This window comes from Crinia signifera, chromosome 8, assembly GCF_055691185.1.
Source record: "Crinia signifera chromosome 8, ASM5569118v1, whole genome shotgun sequence".
Lineage (NCBI taxonomy): Eukaryota > Metazoa > Chordata > Amphibia > Anura > Myobatrachidae > Crinia > Crinia signifera.
In genome coordinates this window covers 77,044,207-77,067,434 of record NC_139224.1, presented here as the reverse complement: position 1 = coordinate 77,067,434, position 23,228 = coordinate 77,044,207, and the positions used below count along the sequence as shown (strand labels likewise).

Sequence of the window (23,228 nt, the reverse complement as noted above, 5' to 3'; positions counted from 1 at the left end):
TACTTAATAAACATTGGGACATTTTGTTACTAGATCCCCTTTTGAGAACCATCATTCCTGATAGACCGCAAGTAGTGTTCAAAAGAGCATCCACCCTTAAAAATAATTTAGCACCCAGTCATCTAAAATCGATCACAAATACCAACTGGCTAAACACAACAAAGGGGTTCTTCCCTTGTTCTAAATGTAAGATGTGCCCATTTGTAGATTGAGATAGATTTAAGTATTCCAATAATGAAGGAACCAAATTCTGGAACATTAAAAGCAAGATGACATGCTTAAGTACATTCGTGATCTATATGTTATCCTGCAGCTGCGGGAAACGTTACATTGGGAAAACCAAGCGTCAACTAAAATTACGTATTTTAGAGCATACACGTAATATACGTAATAAAGTTAGTACACACAGTGTGTCCAGACATTTTTTATCTTGCAATGGTGGTGACCTCAAACACTTCTCCTTTAAAGCTTTAGAACAAGTAGCACTTACTTAACGAGGAGGTGATATTTTAAATAAACTAATAGGCGTGAAACGTATTGGATATACACCATTGGTACCCTCTCACCAAAGGGTATGAACGAAGGCTGCGACATTGTTGCTTTTCTCCACTAAGGTGGCGCTTGTCCCAAAGTGCACTGGTCAGACACTGTTGTTGGGTCTGCGGACCTCAGTGTTTGTTCCAATAGGGTACTGCGGTTGAGCACACGGATGTGGAGCGCTGTCGCGCCCAATGTTCTTTATCCTATGATATCTGCCTAATAGTATGTTTTATTCTATATTCTATATTTAAATATGTGTTTGTAATTGCATGTATTTTATATTGATATATATATATTTTTCTGTTCTTCTCTTCCTTTGTCCGTTTTGCTAGCTGGAGTAAAACAAACAGTGAGGTGTATATTTGCTATGTTTGCCTAGATAGAGATGTTTTATTATAGATCTTGTATGTTAGGGTGAAATAAATCCCCTCTTTTAGATATAGCGATTAGCTTTATACTGTAATGTAATTAAACTGTACTTTTATGTATGTTTCTATTTTAAAGTCGGATGCTGCCGCTGTAGCCCGGGTCCACGGGCCGGTGATAGTATCTAGTCATTTGTGTAAAAAGTTGTCTTTTAAGATAAATATGTATACGTATTTATATATGTATTTTATAAAATTCTCTCTCTACTTTCCTATATGTTTATGTATTTTTTTATATTAAAATGTATTGTGAACTAAAATCATTGTATTATATACACATAGATGTTAGAATGCCTGTACAAATAGATATCTCCCCATTTGGACGCTAGCTAAAAGACTAGGAAAGAAAGGCTGATTAGAATTGAAATAGGTACCAGCTGAGCTGATGTAGATATAAAGCACACTGAGATCCAGACTTACCACACCTCCTGACGAAGTCCATCACGTGACGAAACGCGTTGAGGCTGGGCTGTCTCCATACAACTCGTGTTTTCCTGGTCCAAACATGTGAAGCACCGACGGCGGGGAACTAAGTCCCGGCTTCCTCCGCCTGAAGGCTGCGTCCAAGGACTCTGATGATCGGGCAAGCTGATTGCTGCATTCTTATATGTATGCAAGCTTTTATTCATGAGTAAATTACTTTTTACCATTGTTTGACTCGCTTGCGCTATTCTCTCTTATTTCCATATACATCATTGGGACAACTTTGAGCCTTGGTCAGGCTCTGCGAGAGAAAAGGCTGCAAACATACCATCCGGAAAAAAGCACTTTTATCCTTTAAGTGGCTGTGCGCGGTTGGACTCCCAACTATCTATCTATCTATCTATCTATCTATCTATCTATCTATCTATCTATCTATCTATCTATATATATATATATATCTATATATATATATATATATATATATCTATATATATATATATATATATATAGGTCTCTGTGGGACCAGCACTCCAAGCTGATCCGAATGAGCTGGCGCTGGTGCCTTCACAGCTGATCTCCAGCAAGGTACAAGCACAGCACAGGGTAGGTGCGGCACTCAGCTATCAATATGAAGAACGACAGTACAGTGTCTTTAGGTGAATCAAAGTTTCAGTGCTCTCTTTATTGGCACTATCATCAGGATATAAGTGAGGCAATACATTTACAGGTCTTAAATAGCATGAAGCTGCGTGAAGTGGGGAAGGAGGCCGGCCACATTCCGGCCCGGCTGGCGTGGATGACGTCACCAGACCACCGCCTCCACAGGTGTATCCATACAAAGAAAAGTACATATAATAATAATGACATATCAAGTGACAGCAAACATAATATAAATATAAAAGGGATATACAAGATATACAACACCATCAGGTTACTGATAGTACATAATGGCACAACCAATATATATATTATTAATTCATAGTAACCAAAAGGCAAAAAGCATAATGTACATATCAAACCAGGCATGTAAGATAACATTCAAAAGGATGCAAATGATTGATATTCATTAAGCCCTCTAGGCGAGATTACATCCAACCGATGTATCCATTCAGACTCGCGTCTGAGTAACATTTTATTGTGATCACCTCCTCTGTGTGGTCGGGCGACCTGATCTATCATACACGTACCAGATTCATTACTTTGAGTTTGGTAGCATTCAGAAATGTACGGTCGTACCCACGGTCAACAAATTTTTCAATGAGAGAGTTTGTTGTCCGTGGGTACGACCGTACATTTCTGAATGCTACCAAACTCAAAGTAATGAATCTGGTACGTGCCGATTTATTACAAAGAGATAAGAATGTTTCATCCACCCCCACCAAACGATTGCCTTGGGTGAGCAAATTTAACATTAAATCCAAACAGGTCCAGAAAATTATTAGGAACCAATGGCCCACTGTCCAGAGTGACGAACAACTTCCTTTTAGCAATACCAATTTGATGACTTGTTATGCCAGAGGATCCAATCTGCGGGATCTCCTGGTAAAATCTGATATAACTAGATACAGGGGGCCAAATGTAATAGGGTGAGAGTTTCAGAAAGTGAGAGATTTTGGGAGAGTTTTCCCATGTTTTTTAAAGCAGCAATCAATTACATGACAAAATCAACCTGGTTTTGCAGTGTAATTGATTGCTGCTTTAAAAAACATGGGAAAACTCTCCCAAAATCTCTCACTTTCTGAAACTCTCACCCTATTACATTTGGCCCCAGGTGTAGAAAATAAGTGGCAGACACAAAAGAGTGTCTGTCGCTTTAAGAAGCGCGGACCTGCTCAGTAATTAAATGACCAAGTTTTTAGTAAAGAATATAAAGCATTTTATTAAAATAACATAGCAAAATAATTAATAATTCCCCCCTTCTTTACAATTCATGTGCACAATAACAACAGACAAACAGGACAGACAACAATAAACATATAATAAAAGCTTGATTAGCTGAGAATGCCGTTTGGTACAGTCACTTAGATTGTGGCAATGAATGAGGCAATAAATGAGGCTTTGTGCAAATTAGCTAGAGGCTTATAAGGTGTTTCATATAGTTACCGGTCCTGTACACTTGATTTGCGCTGTTTTAGATGGTAAATAGAACTAAGGTCAGTCTCTCCACGAATTACCAGAGATATACTCCGGAAATAGCTGCAATGGGGACCTTCTCCTGCTGGACCAGCCAGCTAGGTAATTATTTGTAATCCACGTGTAGTGCGCTCTGCAGGATCAGTGCAGGACCAGCGGTGAATAGGGCCTATTCACCGCTGGTCCTGCACTGATCCTGCAGAGCGCACTACACGTGGATTACAAATAATTACCTAGCTGGTTTATTGTTGTCTGTCCTGTTTGTCTGTTGTTATTGTGCACATGAATTTATTTTGCTATGTTATTTTAATAAAATGCTTTATATTCTTTACTAAAAACTTGGTCATTTAATTACTGAGCAGGTCCGCGCTTCTTAAAGCGACAGACACTCTTTTGTGTCTGCCACTTATTTTCTACACCTTGTACTATCTAAGGGATTGACACTCCCTATATAAAGAAGCAGCGATTATCCTGCCCAGTTAAATAAATAATAATTGATTGAAATACTGCCCCTGTCAAAGTGACAGATCTATGTATACTTTTTTTATGGTGTTAAATATATACCCATTGGGGAAGCTATAAATCACCTTTTGGGAACTAGAGATCTAGCACGACTAGCGCTACGGAGTGGCCCTAGGGTCACTAAATTTTTCTGGTAACTAGATACCAAACTGAAGGCCACTTTCTAACTAAATGAAATGGCTGTTTCAGATGTACATGTGTCACCTGCCAATATTTATTGACCGGTGACAGTTTCAATCACCCCCATTCTGGGAAAAAAATACCCATAAAACATCACCTGACTTGCAATAGCTCCTACGTTATATATCAAATCTTGTGCCCTTGCGGCCTTAGTTACATAGGAAAAACCAGATGTAAGTTTAAGGAGAGGATGGCGGGCCATCGCTCTACCATTAAGGCTGCACTCACGAACCAGGTCAGTGACCAACCGGTAGCGTGGCATTTTCTTGAGAAGAATCATTCACTCACCAGCCTGCGCTATCGTATGATAGATCAGGTCACCCGACCACACAGAGGAGGTGATCGCAATAAAATGTTAAGGCCCATACACACTTGACGATTTTCAGCTGAAAATCGCTCAAAACAGCCGTTTCCGCTGAAAATCGCCTGGTGTGTATGCCCCCCAGATTGCGACTAGCGAGGATGCGCGCTCCCGCATCCTCGCTAACGAGGTGGGCAATCTGCTGGTTTTAACAGCACACCTAGCGATGATGGCTGGTTTTTCAGCCATCATCGCCAAGTGTGTACAGCAGCCGGACTGAAAGCTGAAAGTCTTTCAGTCCAGCTGACAGCCCGCTCCCTCCCCCTGTTCATACTCACCCCTCCCCGCTCCCCACGCTGCCTGTCTCTTCTCCTGGTCCTGGCTCCAACGCTGCTGCTGCTGCTGCACAGTGACAGGTTCTCCTCCACTCCCCTGGCCGGACATACAGTACAGCTCGGCAGGACGCCCCGCCCCCAGCAGAAAGCCCCCCACCCCCAGGCTCACAGGCTTGCTCCCTGCTCCTGCTGTGTGGAGCATAACCCCACTGACCACCAATGAAGGTTTTTTAAGGCAGTGATATAAACATTGCTGGCACATGCCAGCAATGTATATATTACTGCACCACTGGGCACCAATGATTTTGTTTTAAGGCAGTGATATATACATTGCTGGCACATGCCAGCAATGTATATGTTACTGCACCACTGGACACCAATGATTTTGTTTTAAGGCAGTGATATATACATTGCTGGCACATGCCAGCAATGTATATATTACTGTACCACTGGGCACCAATGACACATAAGCCAGTAATATATACATTGCTGGCACATGCCAGCAATGTATATATTAATAGCACCACTGGCCACCAATGATACTTATAATGCAGTATATGTATATATATATATATATATATATAATGCAGTAATATATACACAGCTCTTAAACTCCCACGTGGCAACGAGCACTTCACCCCCACCCATGGCATCGATCATGAAGGGCCCTGGGATCGAGCATGAAGCCCCTGGCATTATGGTATGTGGCTTAATGGGCATCATGGTGTGTGGCATAATGTGTAATGGGCATTGCGGTGTGTGACATAAGGTGTACTGGTGTGTATAACATGTAATGGGCATTATGATGTGTGGCATAACGTGTAAGGGGCAATACGGCTGCAAGTAAAATCGTAGCTATGCACATGGGCGGGATTTCCTTGTGCAGGACCGCATTTACCTGATCGCTGGGCTACGAATATACGCAGCCCAGCAATCAGTTCTGAATCAGGCCCCAAGAAAAGAAATACACTGAATAAAATGGCCCCTGCTCTCACCCTTGGAATTTTAACCCCTCCCTTTATGTAAATATCCTTTTATATGAAAGATTTTCAGCAAAGTCTTTCGCCTCCTGAAAATCTCTTGCTCTTTGGGGGAAAATAGCTCAGTGTGTATGCACTACTTTGGTGATAGATAAATCCATCAGAGATTTTGGCAAAGTCTTTGGAAACGAAAATCTTCTAGTGTGTATGGGCCTTTACTCAGACGCGAGTCTGAATGGATACATCGGTTGGATGTAATCTCGCCTAGAGGGCTTAATGAATATCAATCATTTGCATCCTTTTGAATGTACATGCCTGGTTTGATATGTACATTATGCTTTTTGCCTTTTGGTTACTATGAATTAATAATATATATATTGGTTGTGCCATTATGTACTATCAGTAACCTGATGGTGTTGTATATATTGTATATCCCTTTTATGTTTATATTATGTTTGCTGTCACTTGATATGTCATTATTATTATATGCACTTTTCTTTGTATGGATACACCTGTGGAGGGGGTGGTCTGGTGACGTCATCCACGCCAGCCGGGCCGGAACGTGGCCGGCCTCCTCCCCCACTTCACGCAGCTTCATGCTATTTAAGACCTGTAAATGTATTGCCTCACTTATATCCTGACGATAGTGCCAATAAAGAGAGCAATGAAATGTTGATTCACCTAAAGACACTGTACTGTCGTTCTTCATTTTGATAGCTGAGTGCTGCACCTACCCTTGCTTATATATATATATATATATATATGTGCGTGTGTGAAAAAAATAAACATAGACTTTCGTTTGTGCTTAAGTGTATCAGCAGCACTCTATAAGACCTCCCTGTTAGCGGAGGAATAAGTGGAATGGATAAGAATAAATATAAAGTGCGCTATGTAGTCTCCACCACCTTACCACCAATTTAACAGTGATTTTTTAAAATTTATTAAAACATTACATCAGACATATAGGGGGAAATTTACTAAAGGAAATTTGTAAAAAAAATAGGTGTATTTGTATCCAGAAATACACTTATTTTTGACATTTACTATCCCGAAAATACGGCAATTCGTATTCATATTGATGTTCTATCAACACGAATACGAATTGCCATATTTTCGGGATAGTAAATGTAAAAAATAAGTGTATTTCTGGATACAAATACACCTATTTTTTACAAATTTCCTTTAGTAAATTTCCCCCATACAGTTTAGACATAGTTCCATTGATCATTTAATTTCAGATTGAATAAAGCCCAATGCGTTTCATCATAAATGATCGGGGGGACTTATTCTAAACCATCAAATTTTAGGGTTTAGGAATACTCTCATAGTGTTTTCACTTTTACTTATAATCGTTTTCGGATAGATGTACAAATAGTTCAAGTGGGATCAAGGAAAATCATGAATGTCGGATAAATTGTAGAAAAAACTTAGAGATCCAATAAGTTGTAGGAAAAAAACAGAATCAGCTGTAAGGATCATATGCCTCCAATGTCTGATTCATGGAGGCAACAATTGCTGCTGTGTGAGCTCCGGCCAGGGCGGGGCCCCCTGACATGCCAGGGCCCAGGTAAAAAGTTCCCGACCCCCCCCTCTTGGCACCACTGGTGGTGCTCTAACAAACTGACAAGATGTCGTCATGCATGAGCAAAACTAAGGAAAATCTAAACACAAAAACTAATTGGGCGCAAATAATAATAACCTAATAAAATAAAATTAATTATAATTAACAATCTAGATTTGATTGGAGGAAACTAATTGTGGCTGCTCCCAATAGCAAACTGGAAATTCTCAATATAACACTTCAAAAAACACAAACCATATATACACAAGGATTTTACACCCGCGCATATACTTTTAGAGAGCGCCACACAATCGGATGAGTAATTAATAAAATGTATTATTCATTTAGATAAGCAATATATCAATTTCATAGATAAATAATACACATACAATAAAAATATTAAAAATATAGATATATTGGGTGACATTTATTAGAGATCGATGTTGGGTTTTTGGCGATTTTTATTGCAAAAACTGACGTTTTTTTTTTTTCCGTGCTTCTCGTCGGTACCGTGCTAGGGTGTACCTGAACTCCCTCTCTGATCAACAGGTGGTGGACATGTTTAGGTTGAACCGACAGAACCTGTTGAACTTATATGAGCAGGTGAGAGATGATTTGGACCCTTGTGGGGGGGCCAACTATGCAGTGTCTGGGCTGCAGAAATTAATGTGCGCCCTCCACTTGTTTGCCACAGGCTCCACTCAGTCTGTGAGCTCATGGGCCTTGGGGGTGTCACAAGCCACTTTCTCTAAACATTTTTCTCAAGTGTTAAATGCATTAAAGAAGCTGTGGCGCACATATATCACATTCCCACGTTGTGAGTCCGAGTGGCAGGAACTGAAGGTGGCATTCTATCGGCTCTCAGCATTTCCAAATGTGCTGGGAGCCATAGACTGCACCCACATTGGGATTCGGGCCCCGCACATGAGGGAGCATGTCTATGTTAATCGCAGGGGCAGACATTCCCTCAATGTGCAGGTGGTCTGCGATGCCAACCTCAGATTTCTCAGTGTGGGTGCAGGCTACCCTGGGAACTGCCATGATGCCTATATCCTGCGGCACTCAGCTCCCTGGGACCGTTTCCACAACAACACCATGCCAGAGGGCTGGCTACTTGGTAAGTCACTTACCACTGTTTACATGCTGTTTGCTTACCTATGTCTTTACCTTTAACATCCATGTGTGTAACCTTCTAATCAAGAGTCATTTCTGTTGTAATTCTTTATACCAGCCCAAACAATATAGTATAGGCTGCTACTATTATGTACCAATTACCCACATGATATGTGACCACACAAATCCCTTTACACGTTAGGTGACTCAGGATATGGGTGTCATTCGTGGCTCATGACACCTCTGCGGAACCCACAAAGCCCTGCACAGCACCGCAACAATGCTGCACATATTGCTACCCGCAATGTAGTGGAACGCACCTTTGGGGTGCTGAAAAGCCGATTTCGGTGTTTGGACAGGTCAGCAGGTACACTGCTATACCACCCTGCCAAAGTGGTTTTGGTTGTCCAGGCTTGCTGCATGGTGCATAACATAGCTTTGGGTCAACCAAATTATGTAGATGTGGCCCCTGCAGCAGTCGTGCAGGAAGCTCAAACTACTGATGTTGTAGTGCGAAGTACACGGAGGGGGGATGTGGTTCGTACACGGATGATCCTGCAGCATTTCACAGGTAATTTGTGTGTGTACAATGAATAGTAATGGGGAACCTGTAACACACATACATTGGTAACATTACATTTTTCCCTGTCCATGTTAATTGCCCAGAAGCAGACCAACAATAATGGGCAACACCTGAAAGCTACCCCACCACAGCATACTTTATGCCTGGCAACATGATAACACCTATAACAATGTCAAGTAAGTACTGTAGTTTTCTGTGTGTACAAATGGTGGCAAATACAAATTAACATAGGCTTAATGGATGGAGGTGACATGGATCATTGATCTGAGGTGGTTGAAATGTTGCAAAACAAGTGGCGCCTACATACAGTATGCAATTCCCAATGCTTATCCCCTTCAAATGTGACTATTTCCTTAAAATTCCATGACAAATAAGCACACACAACCCAAAGTCCCGTGTCTGCTAAAATGGGACTAGTTGACAATACATAATAGAACAGTGTGGGTAATCATTTGTAAAGAATGACAACAAGTTTGCTGGATGCAAATAATTTTTACTTGCATAAAAATTTAGCCATAGGCCATAGCATATAAAAAATTTGCAGGAACAATCACTGCATGAGTGAAGGAAAAAAAGAAAGAACATGATACACATGTAAATGCAAAGAACATTATTCATGTTTGAATACAGCCCGGGTATTAGCACCCTTACCACTAGTGGCACCACCACCCCTAGTACGGACACTACGCCGTGGGGGACCCACTCATGGGTGTGGAGGACACACTACTGCTTTGGGTAGATGTGGTTTGGTGCTGACCTAACAAAGTAGTTGCACTGAGGCTGATTTGCGTTTGTAGGGACATCAACGCGGTTGTTTGGCCATTAATAGCTTGGGTCTGTTCAACCATATTGGCATTTAGTGCTCTAAAATTAGTAGTTTGACCCTGAATGGCTTGGCCAATTTCTGCTAAGCGTGTGTCTAATGTGGAGACAAGACGAATTTGTGTCCCTACATTAGCCTGCACACTTTGAGAAATTCGTCTCATTTGCAGAGCTATGTTACGCACATACCCCTTCACGGTTTCTAGTTGGGTGGTCTGCACCTCCATAAAAGCTAGTTGTTTCCACTTAAAAGGATGGATGGATTGCGCCAACTCCTCCACACTAGTGGGGGTGTTGGTGGCTGCAATGATTGGGGGCTGCTGCCTATGTGACTGCGTATAGGGGGCCTCATTGACTGGGTGTGCTTGGTTTTGTGCAGGTTCCAACGATGGCACCGTCTCCAGGATGATTTCACTCATGTCGTCCATATTTTGCATGGGATCCGTAGGTTCAGGCATCGGTTGTGAAGGACCTACACATGAGAAAAGAGTGGTAAGTATGCTATGCAGATTGGTGTATGGCGGGTCATGTTACCTTAGTTGGAATGGTTAGGTGTTGCTCATGCATTATGCATTGGCACAGGCTACTGTGGTGGGGACAGCCATGTGTGAAATGTGCAATGTGTTTGTGTCACAGTATGATATCTCACCTGCAGACTGGACAGTGTGAACAATCGGATGTGGCTGATGTTGGTCAACAGCAGGCTGGGACTCCAGAGCTGGAGCTGTTTGAAAGAGGAAGACATTTTCTATTATGATTATTTGCACCTAACTGTCATTTTTTCAAATATGCTGATAAAAACTTTACCTAAATCAAACTTTTTTACTCTGATATGATTACATAAGGAATGTGAAGACTTTTAACTGAAGTGGTTATTTCAGTATTATGACTGTGAACAAGATTTTGAATCCACTTGCTAATAACAGGAAAGACCAGCAGATTACACATGTAAAAGTGACTGTAAAGTGCTTTTCCAACTACCCAGAGGAATGATATGGATTAACAATTAAGTACACTGCAGGTCTACAGTGATTAGGACAGCACACATTAATTGGATCTGTGGAACTACATAACCCAGCAAAATGCACACTCCATTATTTAGCAATGCAAGGTAGCAAAATGTGATTTTGCTGGGATATGTAGTTCCACACACAGCAACCTTTTGGACACATAAAGCATAGCAACATAATAGCATGCGCACATGACATAGCAAAATGTGTAGTTGACATGTGTGGACACTTACCAGTTGGCGGTGGAGTGGGGGGCCTGTCTGTGTCGGCAATGTGGATGCCGGGAAGCACCTCCGGTGGGATGATTCGGCGTAGCAGCCTCTCATAGGCCTTAAAGCGGACCTCCTGCCTAGGGCCACCTCCTGTGCGACAGGCCTCTTTCTTCTCCAGGGCAAGCTTGGCTTTGAGGAGGCGCTTGATGTCATTGTATTGCTTTTTGACGTTGCGCACACTCCTCTTGTGTGTGCTAACTGCATTTACCGCGGAGGTGATACTGTCCCACATCCCCTTCTTCCTTGCCACACTTGTGCGTTGATGGTGAGGACCAAGTAGGCGGTCATACAGAGGCAAGAGTGCACGCACCAGGGCCATATTCTCCTCATAAGAGAACCTGACTTTCCTCCCACTAGCTGTACGAGCTGCATCATCCTCCTCCACATTTTCAGCCTCACCCTCTTCCTCCTCCTCCTCCTCCTGTCCTGGTTCTTCCTCCAGCACCTCCAAGTCAGCTTCATCTGCCTCCTGCACAGGCCAGTCCACCTCAGAGAAATGCCCCTCTTGCAGCTCCTCCTCTGTGTGCCTGCAGGGCCGGCGCCACCACTAGGCAGGTTTAGGCATTTGCCTAGGGCGCCGGCCACTGGAGGGCGGCAGTTCATCCCTCGCCCCCCGTGCAAAGGGGGTACCTGCTGCGCCGTCTGGGGAACGGGCAGGGGGTCCATTCCGGCTTCTGACAGGAGCCTGCAGTGGTGTCCTTGCCGCGCGGGTACCTGCGGCGCTGTGTATAAAGCTGGCGGGGGTCCCTGCAGTGAATAAGAGATAACTAGCACTATCCGCTGGGCTATGCAGTGGCGCGGGAAGCGCTGCCGGGTTTGAAAACACTGGCTGATTGGCTGAGATTCAGCCAATAAGTGTGCGGCCAGTGGTTTCAAAACAGAAGCGCTTCCTGCGCCGCCGCATAGCACTAGTTATTTCTTATTCACTGCAGGGACCCGCCGACAGCTTTATACACAGCGCCGCAGGTACCCGCGTGGCAAGGACACCACTGCAGGCTCCTGTCAGACGCCAGCATGGACCCCCCTGCCCGCTCCCCAGACGGCGCAACAGGTACCCCCCGGCTAAGGTGACCAACTCATCCCTTTAATCCGGGACACTTATTAATTACACAGGTTCTGTGGCAGTTTAAAACCAGGTGAAATGGAGTCTCTAGGTGTGGCAGTTTAAAACCAGGTGAAAGCCAGCCACAGAACCTGTGTAATTAATGTGTCCTGGATTAAAGGGATGAGTTGGTCACCCTACCCCTGGTACCGTGGCGCCCCCACCCCGACTCGCCTGGGGCGCTCCGGTGCCTTGCACCGGCCCTGTGTGCCTGGCACTCTGTTCCTCCTGTGAGGACACCTGGCTTGTGCCTGCTTCCTCCTCATCCTCCATAGCCACCTGCTCAGCTTCCACCATGTGGCCTCTCCCTGGCGCAGCTCTTGCTGGGAGCATGCTGGCTCTCCCTGTCCTTCCTCTGGCAGTGCTGCCTCTCACTCCCCTACCTCTCCCAGTGGTTGGGGTATTTGGGCCCAAGCTGGCTGTCCCTCTGCCTCCTCTGCACCTAACCAATCCTCCTCTCCTCTCCATCTCAAACGCCTTACTCCCTTTCAAAGGGTAAAATGGCGTCTGCGCCCCTTTATATAGGGGGTGTGATGCGTATTGCAAGAGACTAAGGTGGGCCAATAGGTTAGCATGTTGTATGGGCTGTTCAGGTGTATTGGTGTAAATCGCAAATACGCACATGACCTAACCCGGAAATCGCACTTTTATGGCGTATTACATCGACTCAATTTGCACCTCATCGCCGTCTATCGCCATCTATCGCACTTTTCAGGCGGCTTTGCGCCAGCCATTCAATACGCAATTTCTGGAAAAAAATGCGATTTCAAAAAATGGCGATATATGGCGATTTGAGTTTAAATCGCATTTTCGGGAAAACGGTCAACACAATAAATATCGCCCATAGTATATCATTTCATACACTCCCTATAGCTATTCAAAAGAATATTAAATGTCATATGTTGGATTTAAGTAGGTTAAATTCTCTCACACTGAGATGTTATATGCCACTGAAGTCCCAACTTTTATAATGATGCAGATGGATTTTATTCCAATTTAGTGGTTTATTTAATTTGCCTGCTCTCCTTGAAATAAATCTCAGTAATGTGGAGAATCTTTCTTAGTATCCATATACAGCCTGTAATAGATGAAAGAATAGGTCCAGCCACAGCAGGGAACAGAAGCCCGCAGACAGCTCCAGCTACACCAGCTCAGTGGTCGCCGCCTGTTGGCGAACTACTGGTGGTGGAATTAGCAGGGAGTGGGCCCTCTGCCGCAGATGTTGGCGCCAATGGTTTGTGCCAAGTGGTATGCGCCATCACGCCAGAGGTGCCTGAAGTTATTGGCAGTGTGCAGTCAGGGACTATGTAAAAACCAGACCAGGACTAAACCGGGACTGCCAGACATCAAAATCTGCATTCCGGGGCTTGTAGTGTCCGGTCCGGGGGGTGTCTTGTCTGGGGGGGGGGTGTCCCTATGATAGCTATCATCAGGGACATGGGGAAGGGGAGATTACAGCCTCCCTGTGTGGTCCGGACCGTCCGGTTTTTGCTACATGCCCGGTCCCTACAGGGAGGCTTTATTCTCTCCCTCCTCCTCCCCCTGGTGACAGGTGTCACAGGCAGCCCCCCAGACAGGACACCCCCGGACAGGACACCCCCCGGACCGGATGCTACAAGCTCCGGACTGCAGATTTTGATTTCCGGTCTGGCGGTGGGCGCCCGGCATACTAACTAGTGTGTCACAGCGTGTGACAGGCAGCAGTGCCGACTAGGATGAAAGCAGCAGCTGCTGCTGGACGGGACTCAGGAGCCGGGGCTTACATAGAAGGGCAGCAGCAGCAGAGGAAGTCACTTTACTTTCACTTTCCACGCTGCAGTTCTGAGCCCCGCCTCCTCCCTCCAGTCAGTGCTGAGAACAAGCATGTATTCCTGGAGCCGGAGCTGCTGCCTCTTCTCTGCCAGGGGACAATTAAGCTGGCCCCTGCAAACACCTGCTGGCTGCTGCTGGACTCCCTAGTGCTGCTGCTGGCAGGCCCTCCACCCAGCGCCAGTGGTATGTACAATATTATTAATATCCTGGGATATATGTATGGATGTCATTTTGGGGACATATGGATGTATGTATGCATGAGGGTGCAGTGTATGTACAGTATGTATGTATGTATGTATGTATGTATGTATGTATGTATGTATGAGGGAGGCATTGTGTATGTATGTATGTATGTATGCATAAGGAAGTCAGTGTATGTATGTATGTATGTATGTATATATGTATGCATGCATGCATGAGGTAGGTAGTGTATGTATGGTTGTATGTATGTGTGTATGTATGTATGAGGGAGGCAGTGTATGTATGTATGCATTAGGAAGTCAGTGTATGTATGTATGTATGTATGTATGTATGTATGTATGAGGGAGGCAGTGTATGTATGTATGTATGTATGTATGTATGTATGTATGTATGTATGCATAAGGAAGTCAGTGTATGTATGTATGTATGTATGTATGTATGTATGTATGTATGCATGCATGCATGAGGTAGGTAGTGTATGGATGGTTGTATGTATGTATGTATGTATGTATGTATGTATGAGGGAGGCAGTGTATGTATTTATGTATGTATGTATGTATGTATGTATGTATGTATGTATGAGGGAGGCAGTGTATGTATGTATGTATGTATGTATGTATGTATGTATGTATGTATGTATGCATAAGGAAGTCAGTTTATGTATGTATGTATGTATGTATGCATGCATGAGGTAGGTAGTGTATGGATGGTTGTATGTATGTATAAGGGAGGCAGTGTATGTATTTATTTATGTATGCATAAGGAAGTCTATGTATGTATGTATGTATGTATGTATGTATGTATGTATGTATGTATGAGGGAGGCAGTGTATGTATGCATAAGGAAGTCAGTGTATGTATGTATGTATGCATGCATGAGGTAGGTAGTGTATGGATGGTTGTATGTATGTATGTATGTATGTATGTATGTATGAGGGATGCAGTGTATGTATGTACTGTATATATCAGGGAGGCAGTGTATCTATGTATGTATGTATGTATGTATGTATGTATGTATGTATGAGGTAGTCCGTCTATGCCCGCCCCCCAGTCCTGCGTTCCATCCCAGTGCCTACCCCACTCCCTGCCCAATATCTGTCCCCACTCTACCTGCCCAGTATCTGCCCACCGACTCACTGGATATCCTCTCTCTCCCCCTATGCCTGCCCAGCATCTGCCCCCCTCCTCTCCCTGCCAACCATCCGTACCCCTTCTCCCTGTCCACCATCCGGCCTCTGTCTGCCCACCATCCGTTCCCCCTCTCCCTGTCAACCATCCCTCCCCCCACTCCCTGCAAACCACCCCCTCTCTCTGCCCACCATTCATCCCCCCTCCCTCTTCCCAGCACCTGTCTTCCTCTCTCTGTCCAATGTCTGTCCCCCTCCATCCTCTGCATCTCTCCCCCTCTCTCTGTCCAGCATCTGTACCACCTCCCTGCCCATCACCTGTCCCCCTCTTCCTGCCCGACATCTGTACCACCCTCTCTCTACCCAGCATCTGCCCCATGCGCACTCCTCAGCATCTATCTGCCCTCTCCCCACATCTGTCTCCCCCTCTCTGCCCAGCATATACCCATCTGTCCCCAGCTAGAACTGTATCCCATGCACCCGGAATGATGAAAATGAATTTGTGGCTCCTGGGAACAGTATTTCCTTGGTGTCCACAACCCGTTTTATTAGACCATACACACTTTTCTAGGAACCTGCACGAAACTGCCCCCCCCCCCCATTTATTTATTGTAGTGCCCCCACTGTAATTTCTTCTGGATCCCTGTGTGTGTGTGTGTATATGTATGTATTTATATATATATATATATATATATATATATATATATAGTTAGTGGGGGGGGGGGGGCACAACTTTTTTGGCTTGGGGGAGCAAAATTTATAGTTACGCCACTGCCGTCAATACAAAATTATCCAAGCACAGAGGATGGCCACAATGTATCCAAAGTTTTGTGTAGCAAAAGGGAGTGTAAAAACAGCCTCAGTCCTTGATGCGTTTCTCCGCTATCATGTAATGCAGTGGTTTCATCAGAAGGGACAAGACACCCCCTGGATGGGACACCTCCCGGACCAGACATTACAAGCTCCGGAATGCAGAGTTTGCTTTCCTGTTCCGGGTCCGGTTTTTACTTAGTCCCAGAGCAGACCTAATGTTTCCTGTGTGTCAGCGTTCTCTTGGAGAACGTGACAAATCAATGAGTGCTGGGGGAACCCTCTGCCAGCCCGTGACATCATTGCCTGCCAGACTGTGGTGCTTCGGGGATTTGTGGTCCACTGTGGAACACAAACCCAACTCCCTGCATCTGTTTGTGTGTGGTGTTCCCTCCTTCAGTCTTCACCACCAATGTATCTCTTTGGCTCTGTAGATGGGGTTGAGCCATCCCATCTGATACCCCTTTTAGACATACTACCCGGGAATTACCCTGCATTTTGACTGCTGGGTCATTTTCCCGGGTGCAGCCTGCACCCTTTCACACTTACAGCAGCAAATTACCAGGTGCAGCAGTGCTACCCAGTAATTTGCTGAAAAACCCGGGTTTTTATTATGTCTGAAAGGGTCAACCCGGGTCTTAAATCCTGGGTCCCCAACCCAGGTAAAAAGAAGGGTCTGTGATATCTGTCACCAGGGAGAGGAGGAGGGGACAATAAAGCCTCCCTGTATGGTCCGGGCATATAGCAAAAATATGGAACGGTCCGGACCAAAAGGCGGAGGCTGTAATCTCCCCTTCCCCTCACAGGCATCCCCCCAGACAAGACACCCCCCTGGACCGGACACTACAAGCTCGGAATGCAGAGTTTGATCGGGTCCAGCATTCCGAGGTCTTCTCCTGGTCCAATTTTTACTTAGTCCCCAATTATTCCACATTTGAGCTTCTGTACCCACGATGGGAAGATAGTTGCTGTGTAGTGATTGATACTGTTCTGGTCAGTGGCAAACGCAGGATTATTAGAGTGGGGTTTCCAAACGTAATCCAAAATCTCCCACTATGCAGCGCATTGGAGTAAGTACAGGAGTCTGGTGGAGTGGTAACAGCCCTGAAAATTGGTACTTTTATACACTGGATACTGTATGGAATACAGTATTAATATTTAACATTACAGATGGTATATCGTATGCTGCTTCAAACATTTAAATAAGATAATGGTCAGGAAAAACACAAACATAATATAAGCAGTACTGCACTTTCTAAGCTCACAATCTCCCACTTCATGGTAAGGTTCCTGTCTCTTCCTCCTGCCAGCTACTTTCTGGTCCATTGCGATGTTTGAGGGCAGTAAATGTGGTATAAGAAGCTGGGGTACTTGTGGATTATCACGGCTTCCATCGCATGCCATATATAGTGGCATGCGATGGCATGCGATTGGATGCGATTTTTGCCGTTTGTACCGTTTTTTTTTATACAAAATCGCAAGCGTGGCGAGCGCAGCGAGCCCCGTGAGGGGATGCGGATACCTGTGAAGCCCGCGAGGGGACGTGGGCGCTCGCCACACTTTCTATTCTCAACTCCACGCCGACGTGGATAGTGGGGGTAAGAAAAGGTCGTAGGACGCGTTGATAGTGGGGGTGGTACAGGCTCAAAAATGACATTTGGGGGCCATTAAACATGTTTGCTACTAATTCCAATGCATTTGGATGCTTTTCTGTTAAAAATCGCATGCGATGCGATTTTTTCCCGTGCGATGGCCATCGTGGGAGCCGTGATACTCCACAAGTACCGAAGCTGGTACACTAGGCATGTGCAACAGCTCTGCTCTGTCCCTTACACTGCATGATGTGGTGGCAGCTCTAATGGTCATATTATATACCAGTGCTATTGTAATAATTTAAGGCACTTGCCAAGAGGAGGGGGGTTTCCAGGCAACCAGAACCCCCCCCCCCCCCCTGTGTTTGCCTATGCCAGTGTCCCTTTGTGTTCTGCAATTTATGCTGTTGTTTCACCTACTTGTGTTCATAGGCGAATCTAGAAGTATGGTAATGGGTGGTCCCAGAACTAGACACAACAACAGGGGGACCTTTGCGTGGTGTAGCCGCACAGAAAAAGGGGGCATGGCATCACAAAAAGGGGTGTGGTATTACACTTTAGACCATACACAGTAATGCCCATTATACATTTTAGCAAACTCCGTAATACCCATTATACATAAAGCCACACGCCGTAATGCCTCTATGGGTAGAGGAGCAGAGTGCAGTGCAGAGCACGCTCCCACTCCCCTCCTGGTGTCCCCTCTAGCCGATTGGACATTGGAAATATTGTGCGCGCTGTTGTTGTGCGTGACGTCAAGGGAGCACGCCGGACGCCGGCACCACATGATTAAAGGGGGGGGGGGGGGCGGGCTGAGGTGAAAGCGGGGAGAAGAATTGGGTGACAGTCATTGACAGCTGGGCAGAGAGCAGGGGGCTGCCCGGCTGTATTCAGAGCACTGCAGGTCATGGCTGTTTGAAATAATACCCCTTTCACAACAAAAAATGCAGGGATTTACCCGGGAATATGGTCCCAGGATCATGCAGGGACATTCCCAGGCTGACACCTTATACACCAGCCTAGTCCCTGCATTTCGGAACCAACTGACCCATTTACACGAGTATCATATTGAAGAACTTTTGAGTTGGCTGCGAATGATTTTGGTCCCGTGAAACTGGGCTGTTTGGTTCCAGAGAAATCTGCCCTCAAAGAACATAAATAGTCATGAAATTACATTTAAGAAATGAAAAAAACAAACCGGTTTAATCTCAGTATCCCTGGAACCAATGAACCCATATGGATCCAGCCTGGTATCAGATTGAAGGCCCAGCGATTTGGGTTCGACTGAGATCAACCTCGAGCTTCAGTGATGCCGAAGGGGGAACTGGCAGCCGTTAAACTGGGTGGGGGTCGGAATTAGCGGGTCCCATGTTATCCTATAGGGAAAACGTTCCAGCTTTGCCTGGCAGTATCTGCGGTTCCCAGGGGGCTAGAGACACGGAGCTGGGCTCGTTGGAAAGCCCCAGCCCTCAGCTACAAAATGGGCTAATGGGTGGTCCTGTGCACCTCCGGACCACCCCCTAGATTTGCCTATGCTTGTGTTCTTAAAGTGATTCAGTTGCTGTGTACTTTGTGTCCTGCAAGTGATGAATTCACTGTGCCCCCTTGTGTCCTGAAAGTGATGCGATCCCTGTGCTCATTGTGTTCTGCAAGTGATGCTGTCCCGGTGCTCCATTGTGTTCTGCAAGTGATGCTGTCCCTGTGCTCAGTGGCGTAGCTACATATGTGGCAGATTCTGCGCCGGCTTGGGGGAGCGGCACCAGCGGGTTCTATGTTAGGCGTTGCTGGCTGAGCTGACAGGCGACCCAGGCAGCAGTGAGCACTGAGCTGGTCCCGCCCTGTACATATGTAATGAGCGGGTCCTGCTCATTACACATGCATGGGGTGGGGACCCGCTCATTAACTATGCACTGCGCTGGGTCCCCACTCATTAGATATGCAAAGAGCTGGACCATCTGAGAGCTCACTGCTGCCTGGGTCGCCTGTCAGCTCAGCCAGTGGCACCCATAGTCCATCGCCTTGCCCCCTTCTTGTGGGTGGCGGAATTTTTTTGGGCAGGGGGGGAGAAAAATTTCTAGCTATGCCACTGTCTGTGCTCCTTGTGTTCTGCAAGTGAGTTTGTCCCTGTGCTCCCTTGTGTTCTGCAAGTGATGCTCTCCCTTTGCTCCCTTGTGTTCTCCAAGTGATGCTATCCCTGTGCTCACTTGTGTTCTCCAAGTGATGCTATCCCTGTGCTTGCTTGTGTTCTCCAAGTGATGCTGTCCCTGTGCTCGCTTGTGTTCTCCAAGTGATGCTGTCCCTGTGCTCGCTTGTGTTCTCCAAGCGATGCTGTCCCTGTGCTCGCTTGTGTTCTCCAAGTGATGCTGTCCCTGTGCTCACTTGTGTTCTCCAAGTGATGCTGTCCCTGTGCCCCCTTGGGTTCTCCAAGTGAAGCTGACCCCTTTATTTACCCCGCCATGCTGCATACAGTAATTAATGATGTGCAGTAGGATTATTACTCATGACACAGTGTCATTCTGTCCATGTAGCTATAGTACAGTAAGTAAATTTGCTTGATAGCCTGGCTGAAAACATAGCTGCAGCAACATACAGTACTGACAGCCTGCAGCAGTGTGTGCCATGTGGTAAGCCTGGGCCAGTTATCCATTAGTGTGTTGTGTGTGCGCAGGGGAAAAGCTGTAAAAGGGAGAAGACCAAAACACACCCTCCCAAATATTTTGGTTGCCGGCCCTGTGTGCAGGACCGAAAGTAACGGGCTGGGGATATGGTCATTGGGTCATCACCAAGTAGGTCAAGAAGCATTAGGTCGACACAACTAGGTCAACAGGCAGGAAGGTTGACATGACTTTAGGTCGCCATGGGTTAGGCTGACAGAGTCATTAGGTCGACAGGGTCATTAGGTCGACATGGGGAAGGTCGTCAGTTAAAAGGTCAACGTGGTTTTTTTTTACTGTTTTTCGAGCCTACATGTGCGAACAGGTGGTATTTCATGCCCTATCATCCACTAGGGTGAGGTGGGAGAATAAAATAGTGTGCCGAGCGTAGCAAGGCACCATGCCCGAAGCATGACATGCACAGCGAGCCATGCGAGGGGACGCGGTGGTACGTTTCAGTGTCCATGTCGACACAACATGTGCCGACAGGTGGTATTTCATGCCCTACCATCCACTAGGGCATGGTTGGAGAACAAAATAGTGTGCCAAGCGTAGCGAGGCACCGTGCCCGATGCATGGCGAGTGCAGCGAGCCATGTGAGGTGACGTGGTGATATGTTTTAGTGTTTATGTTGGCTGTGTCGACATTAGGGTGATTAAAAAAAACATGTTGACTTTTTCACTGTCAACCTAATGACCCTGTTGACCTTACCCATGTTGACCTAATGACCCTGTCGACCTATCCCATGTCCACCTTTAGTCATGTTGACCTTTCTGTATGTCGACCTTAAGTCATGTCGACCGTAAGCCATGTCAACCTTAAGCCGTGTCGACCTAATGCTTGTCGACTTACTTGCTGGTGACCTAATGATCCATATCCAATGGGCTGTTACTATCAGCTATGAGTTTACTTTTTCTGCACTATTCTTATCCAAATAATTGCACACAACCTTTGATTTTACAGAATCATTATCCATACAAAATTACAATTTAATAATAGTACCTCTTTGAGACAGCCGTGGCCGAATAACCGCCATTTGAAGCGCTGTGTTATTTGGCCACATGCTGTCAGACCCCCTTCACACAGAAGAGCAAATCTCCAGGTCTAAAATTTAGACCTGGTAATCTGCTCAATTACACTGGGTTCTCTCCTGTGCAAAAGTGTCAACCCGGATCCTAAACTCGGAGTTTAATTTCCAGATTGACCTCTGCTTTCACACAGGAAAAGGACCTGTGTATTTATTGAAATTTCCGGGTGGAACTGCTTTACCTGGGAATTTCAATTTCTGTGTGAAAGGGGTACAAATATCATAATAAAAAGTAATGCGGATGCATTGATGCATACCCTCCAACATGACCCATTGCATTCGGTACACAATGCTCTGCTCCTGGACTTCCCTCTAAAGCTGTGTACACGGGGGGAGATATATTGCTCAGCCATATATTGCTAGCAATATATTGCTCAGTTTCTCCTTTTCATCAGCGACCAGAGATGGTCGCTGATGAGAAGGAACCTCTGCCGGGGGAGCCGCAGAGGTACTCAGCTGGTCGCAGGAGCTTAGAACAGGGCTGAAAACGGGAGCGCGCACCCGGCGATTTATCGCCGGGGCACACTCCAATCACTGGCAATATGGTCGCCAGCGACCATATTTCCAGCGATTTCAGCCCCTATCGCCCCCATGTGTAAACAGCTTTAATGTATGAGTGCCGTCACCTGTGTAGAACTAGGAAATTGACAAGAAGGGTGTTTCAACTCAGGTGACGGCACTCATACATTAAGAGGGAAGTCCAGCAGCAGAGCATTGTGTACCGAATGCAAAGGGTCATGTTGGAAGATATGTTCATGTCATTAAACTACAAAAAATGAGGTAAAGTGCCAGTATGGCAGTGATAGTGAGGAGTATTACATAATTTAGTGAGATAATAATAATTTATGGAGTACTAAAATTTGGTGCTCTAAAATGTTTTCTTGTTATATATCAATTAAAATGCATTTTGAACATGTTGAAATAGGACATATCACTCAACTGAATGGTTTATACAGCTATACAATGACAATAAGCAAATAGTAAAACCCACCGGCACAGCAGTAATGTTCACTAATGCTTTATAGCTAATAAGCAATGTTTCTTAGACAATGTTCACCTCCCACATCCTGACAGGAAACATGGCTGACTGTTGACCAGAGCTATAACTGACATAACAGTGTCATGTGACCACAACAAGCAGATTAGAAAAATTGATCCAAACAGCCAGTGCAGCTTGTGTGAGCATGCTACTGTATGTGATTGCTCCATATATGCTACTGGCACTGCCTTATAGTCAAAGGTAAGTTAAATTGGTAGACTGTCCATTACTACGCAGTGCGTCTTAACGTTAATTATGATGTACACAGATTGTACTTAATACATACCTCCTAACTTTGTAGCTGCAGAAATAGGGACACTCGCGCGGCAAAGCGTCCAAAAAGGGGGCGCTGCTTATGTAAATGAGGGGCGCGGTTTAGGCAAATGAGCCACGTCCCCGTTTTCGGCCGGGAATAGATGCTGTGCGCCTAAGCGCACAGAGTCTATTCTGTTAAATGGGGGGGGCTCCCAACTACCCCCCCCCCCCGCAGCGGGACACCTACGGCTGCGGGTGGGACAGCGGGACAGGACCCGGTAATCGGGACTGTCCCACTGAAATCGTGAGTGTTGGGAGGTACGCTTAATAGCATTTAAACATAATTTCTA

At 45.5% G+C, this 23,228-nt stretch overlaps 1 protein-coding gene and 1 long non-coding RNA gene across 3 annotated transcripts in view; both read right to left on the bottom strand.

Annotated features, from left to right (window-relative positions):
• LOC146027025 (uncharacterized) overlaps positions 1 to 22,659 on the bottom strand; it is a 46,098-nt gene extending 23,439 nt beyond the window's left edge. The window contains exon 1 of one of the 2 annotated variants that reach the window (XR_014454633.1): positions 22,576 to 22,659. This is a non-coding gene — a long non-coding RNA (uncharacterized LOC146027025). The remainder of the gene's footprint in view (positions 1 to 22,575) is intronic. The other variant, XR_014454634.1, reaches the window with a different exon arrangement.
• Positions 1,633 to 13,561, bottom strand: LOC146026895 (uncharacterized). The gene is made up of 5 exons (XM_083157948.1): positions 13,483 to 13,561; positions 11,162 to 11,398; positions 10,568 to 10,642; positions 10,140 to 10,390; positions 1,633 to 1,689 (listed from the first exon to the last, which is right to left on the bottom strand). The coding sequence occupies exons 1-5, from the start codon at positions 13,559 to 13,561 to the stop codon at positions 1,633 to 1,635; spliced, it is 699 nt and encodes a 232-aa protein (XP_083014074.1).
• Positions 22,660 to 23,228: the final 569 nt, after the last annotated feature.

Excerpts from the sequence above, each read along its gene's own strand:
- LOC146026895 (XM_083157948.1), bottom strand. The coding sequence starts at position 13,561 with ATGGCGCATACCACTTGGCACAAACCATTGGCGCCAACATCTGCGGCA. Across the intron at positions 11,399-13,482 it reads CCCTGCTAATTCCACCACCA|TTAGCACACACAAGAGGAGT; the intron begins GTAGTTCGCCAA and ends CGGTAAATGCAG. Across the intron at positions 10,643-11,161 it reads CCCCACTCCACCGCCAACTG|CTCCAGCTCTGGAGTCCCAG; the intron begins GTAAGTGTCCAC and ends TCTTTCAAACAG.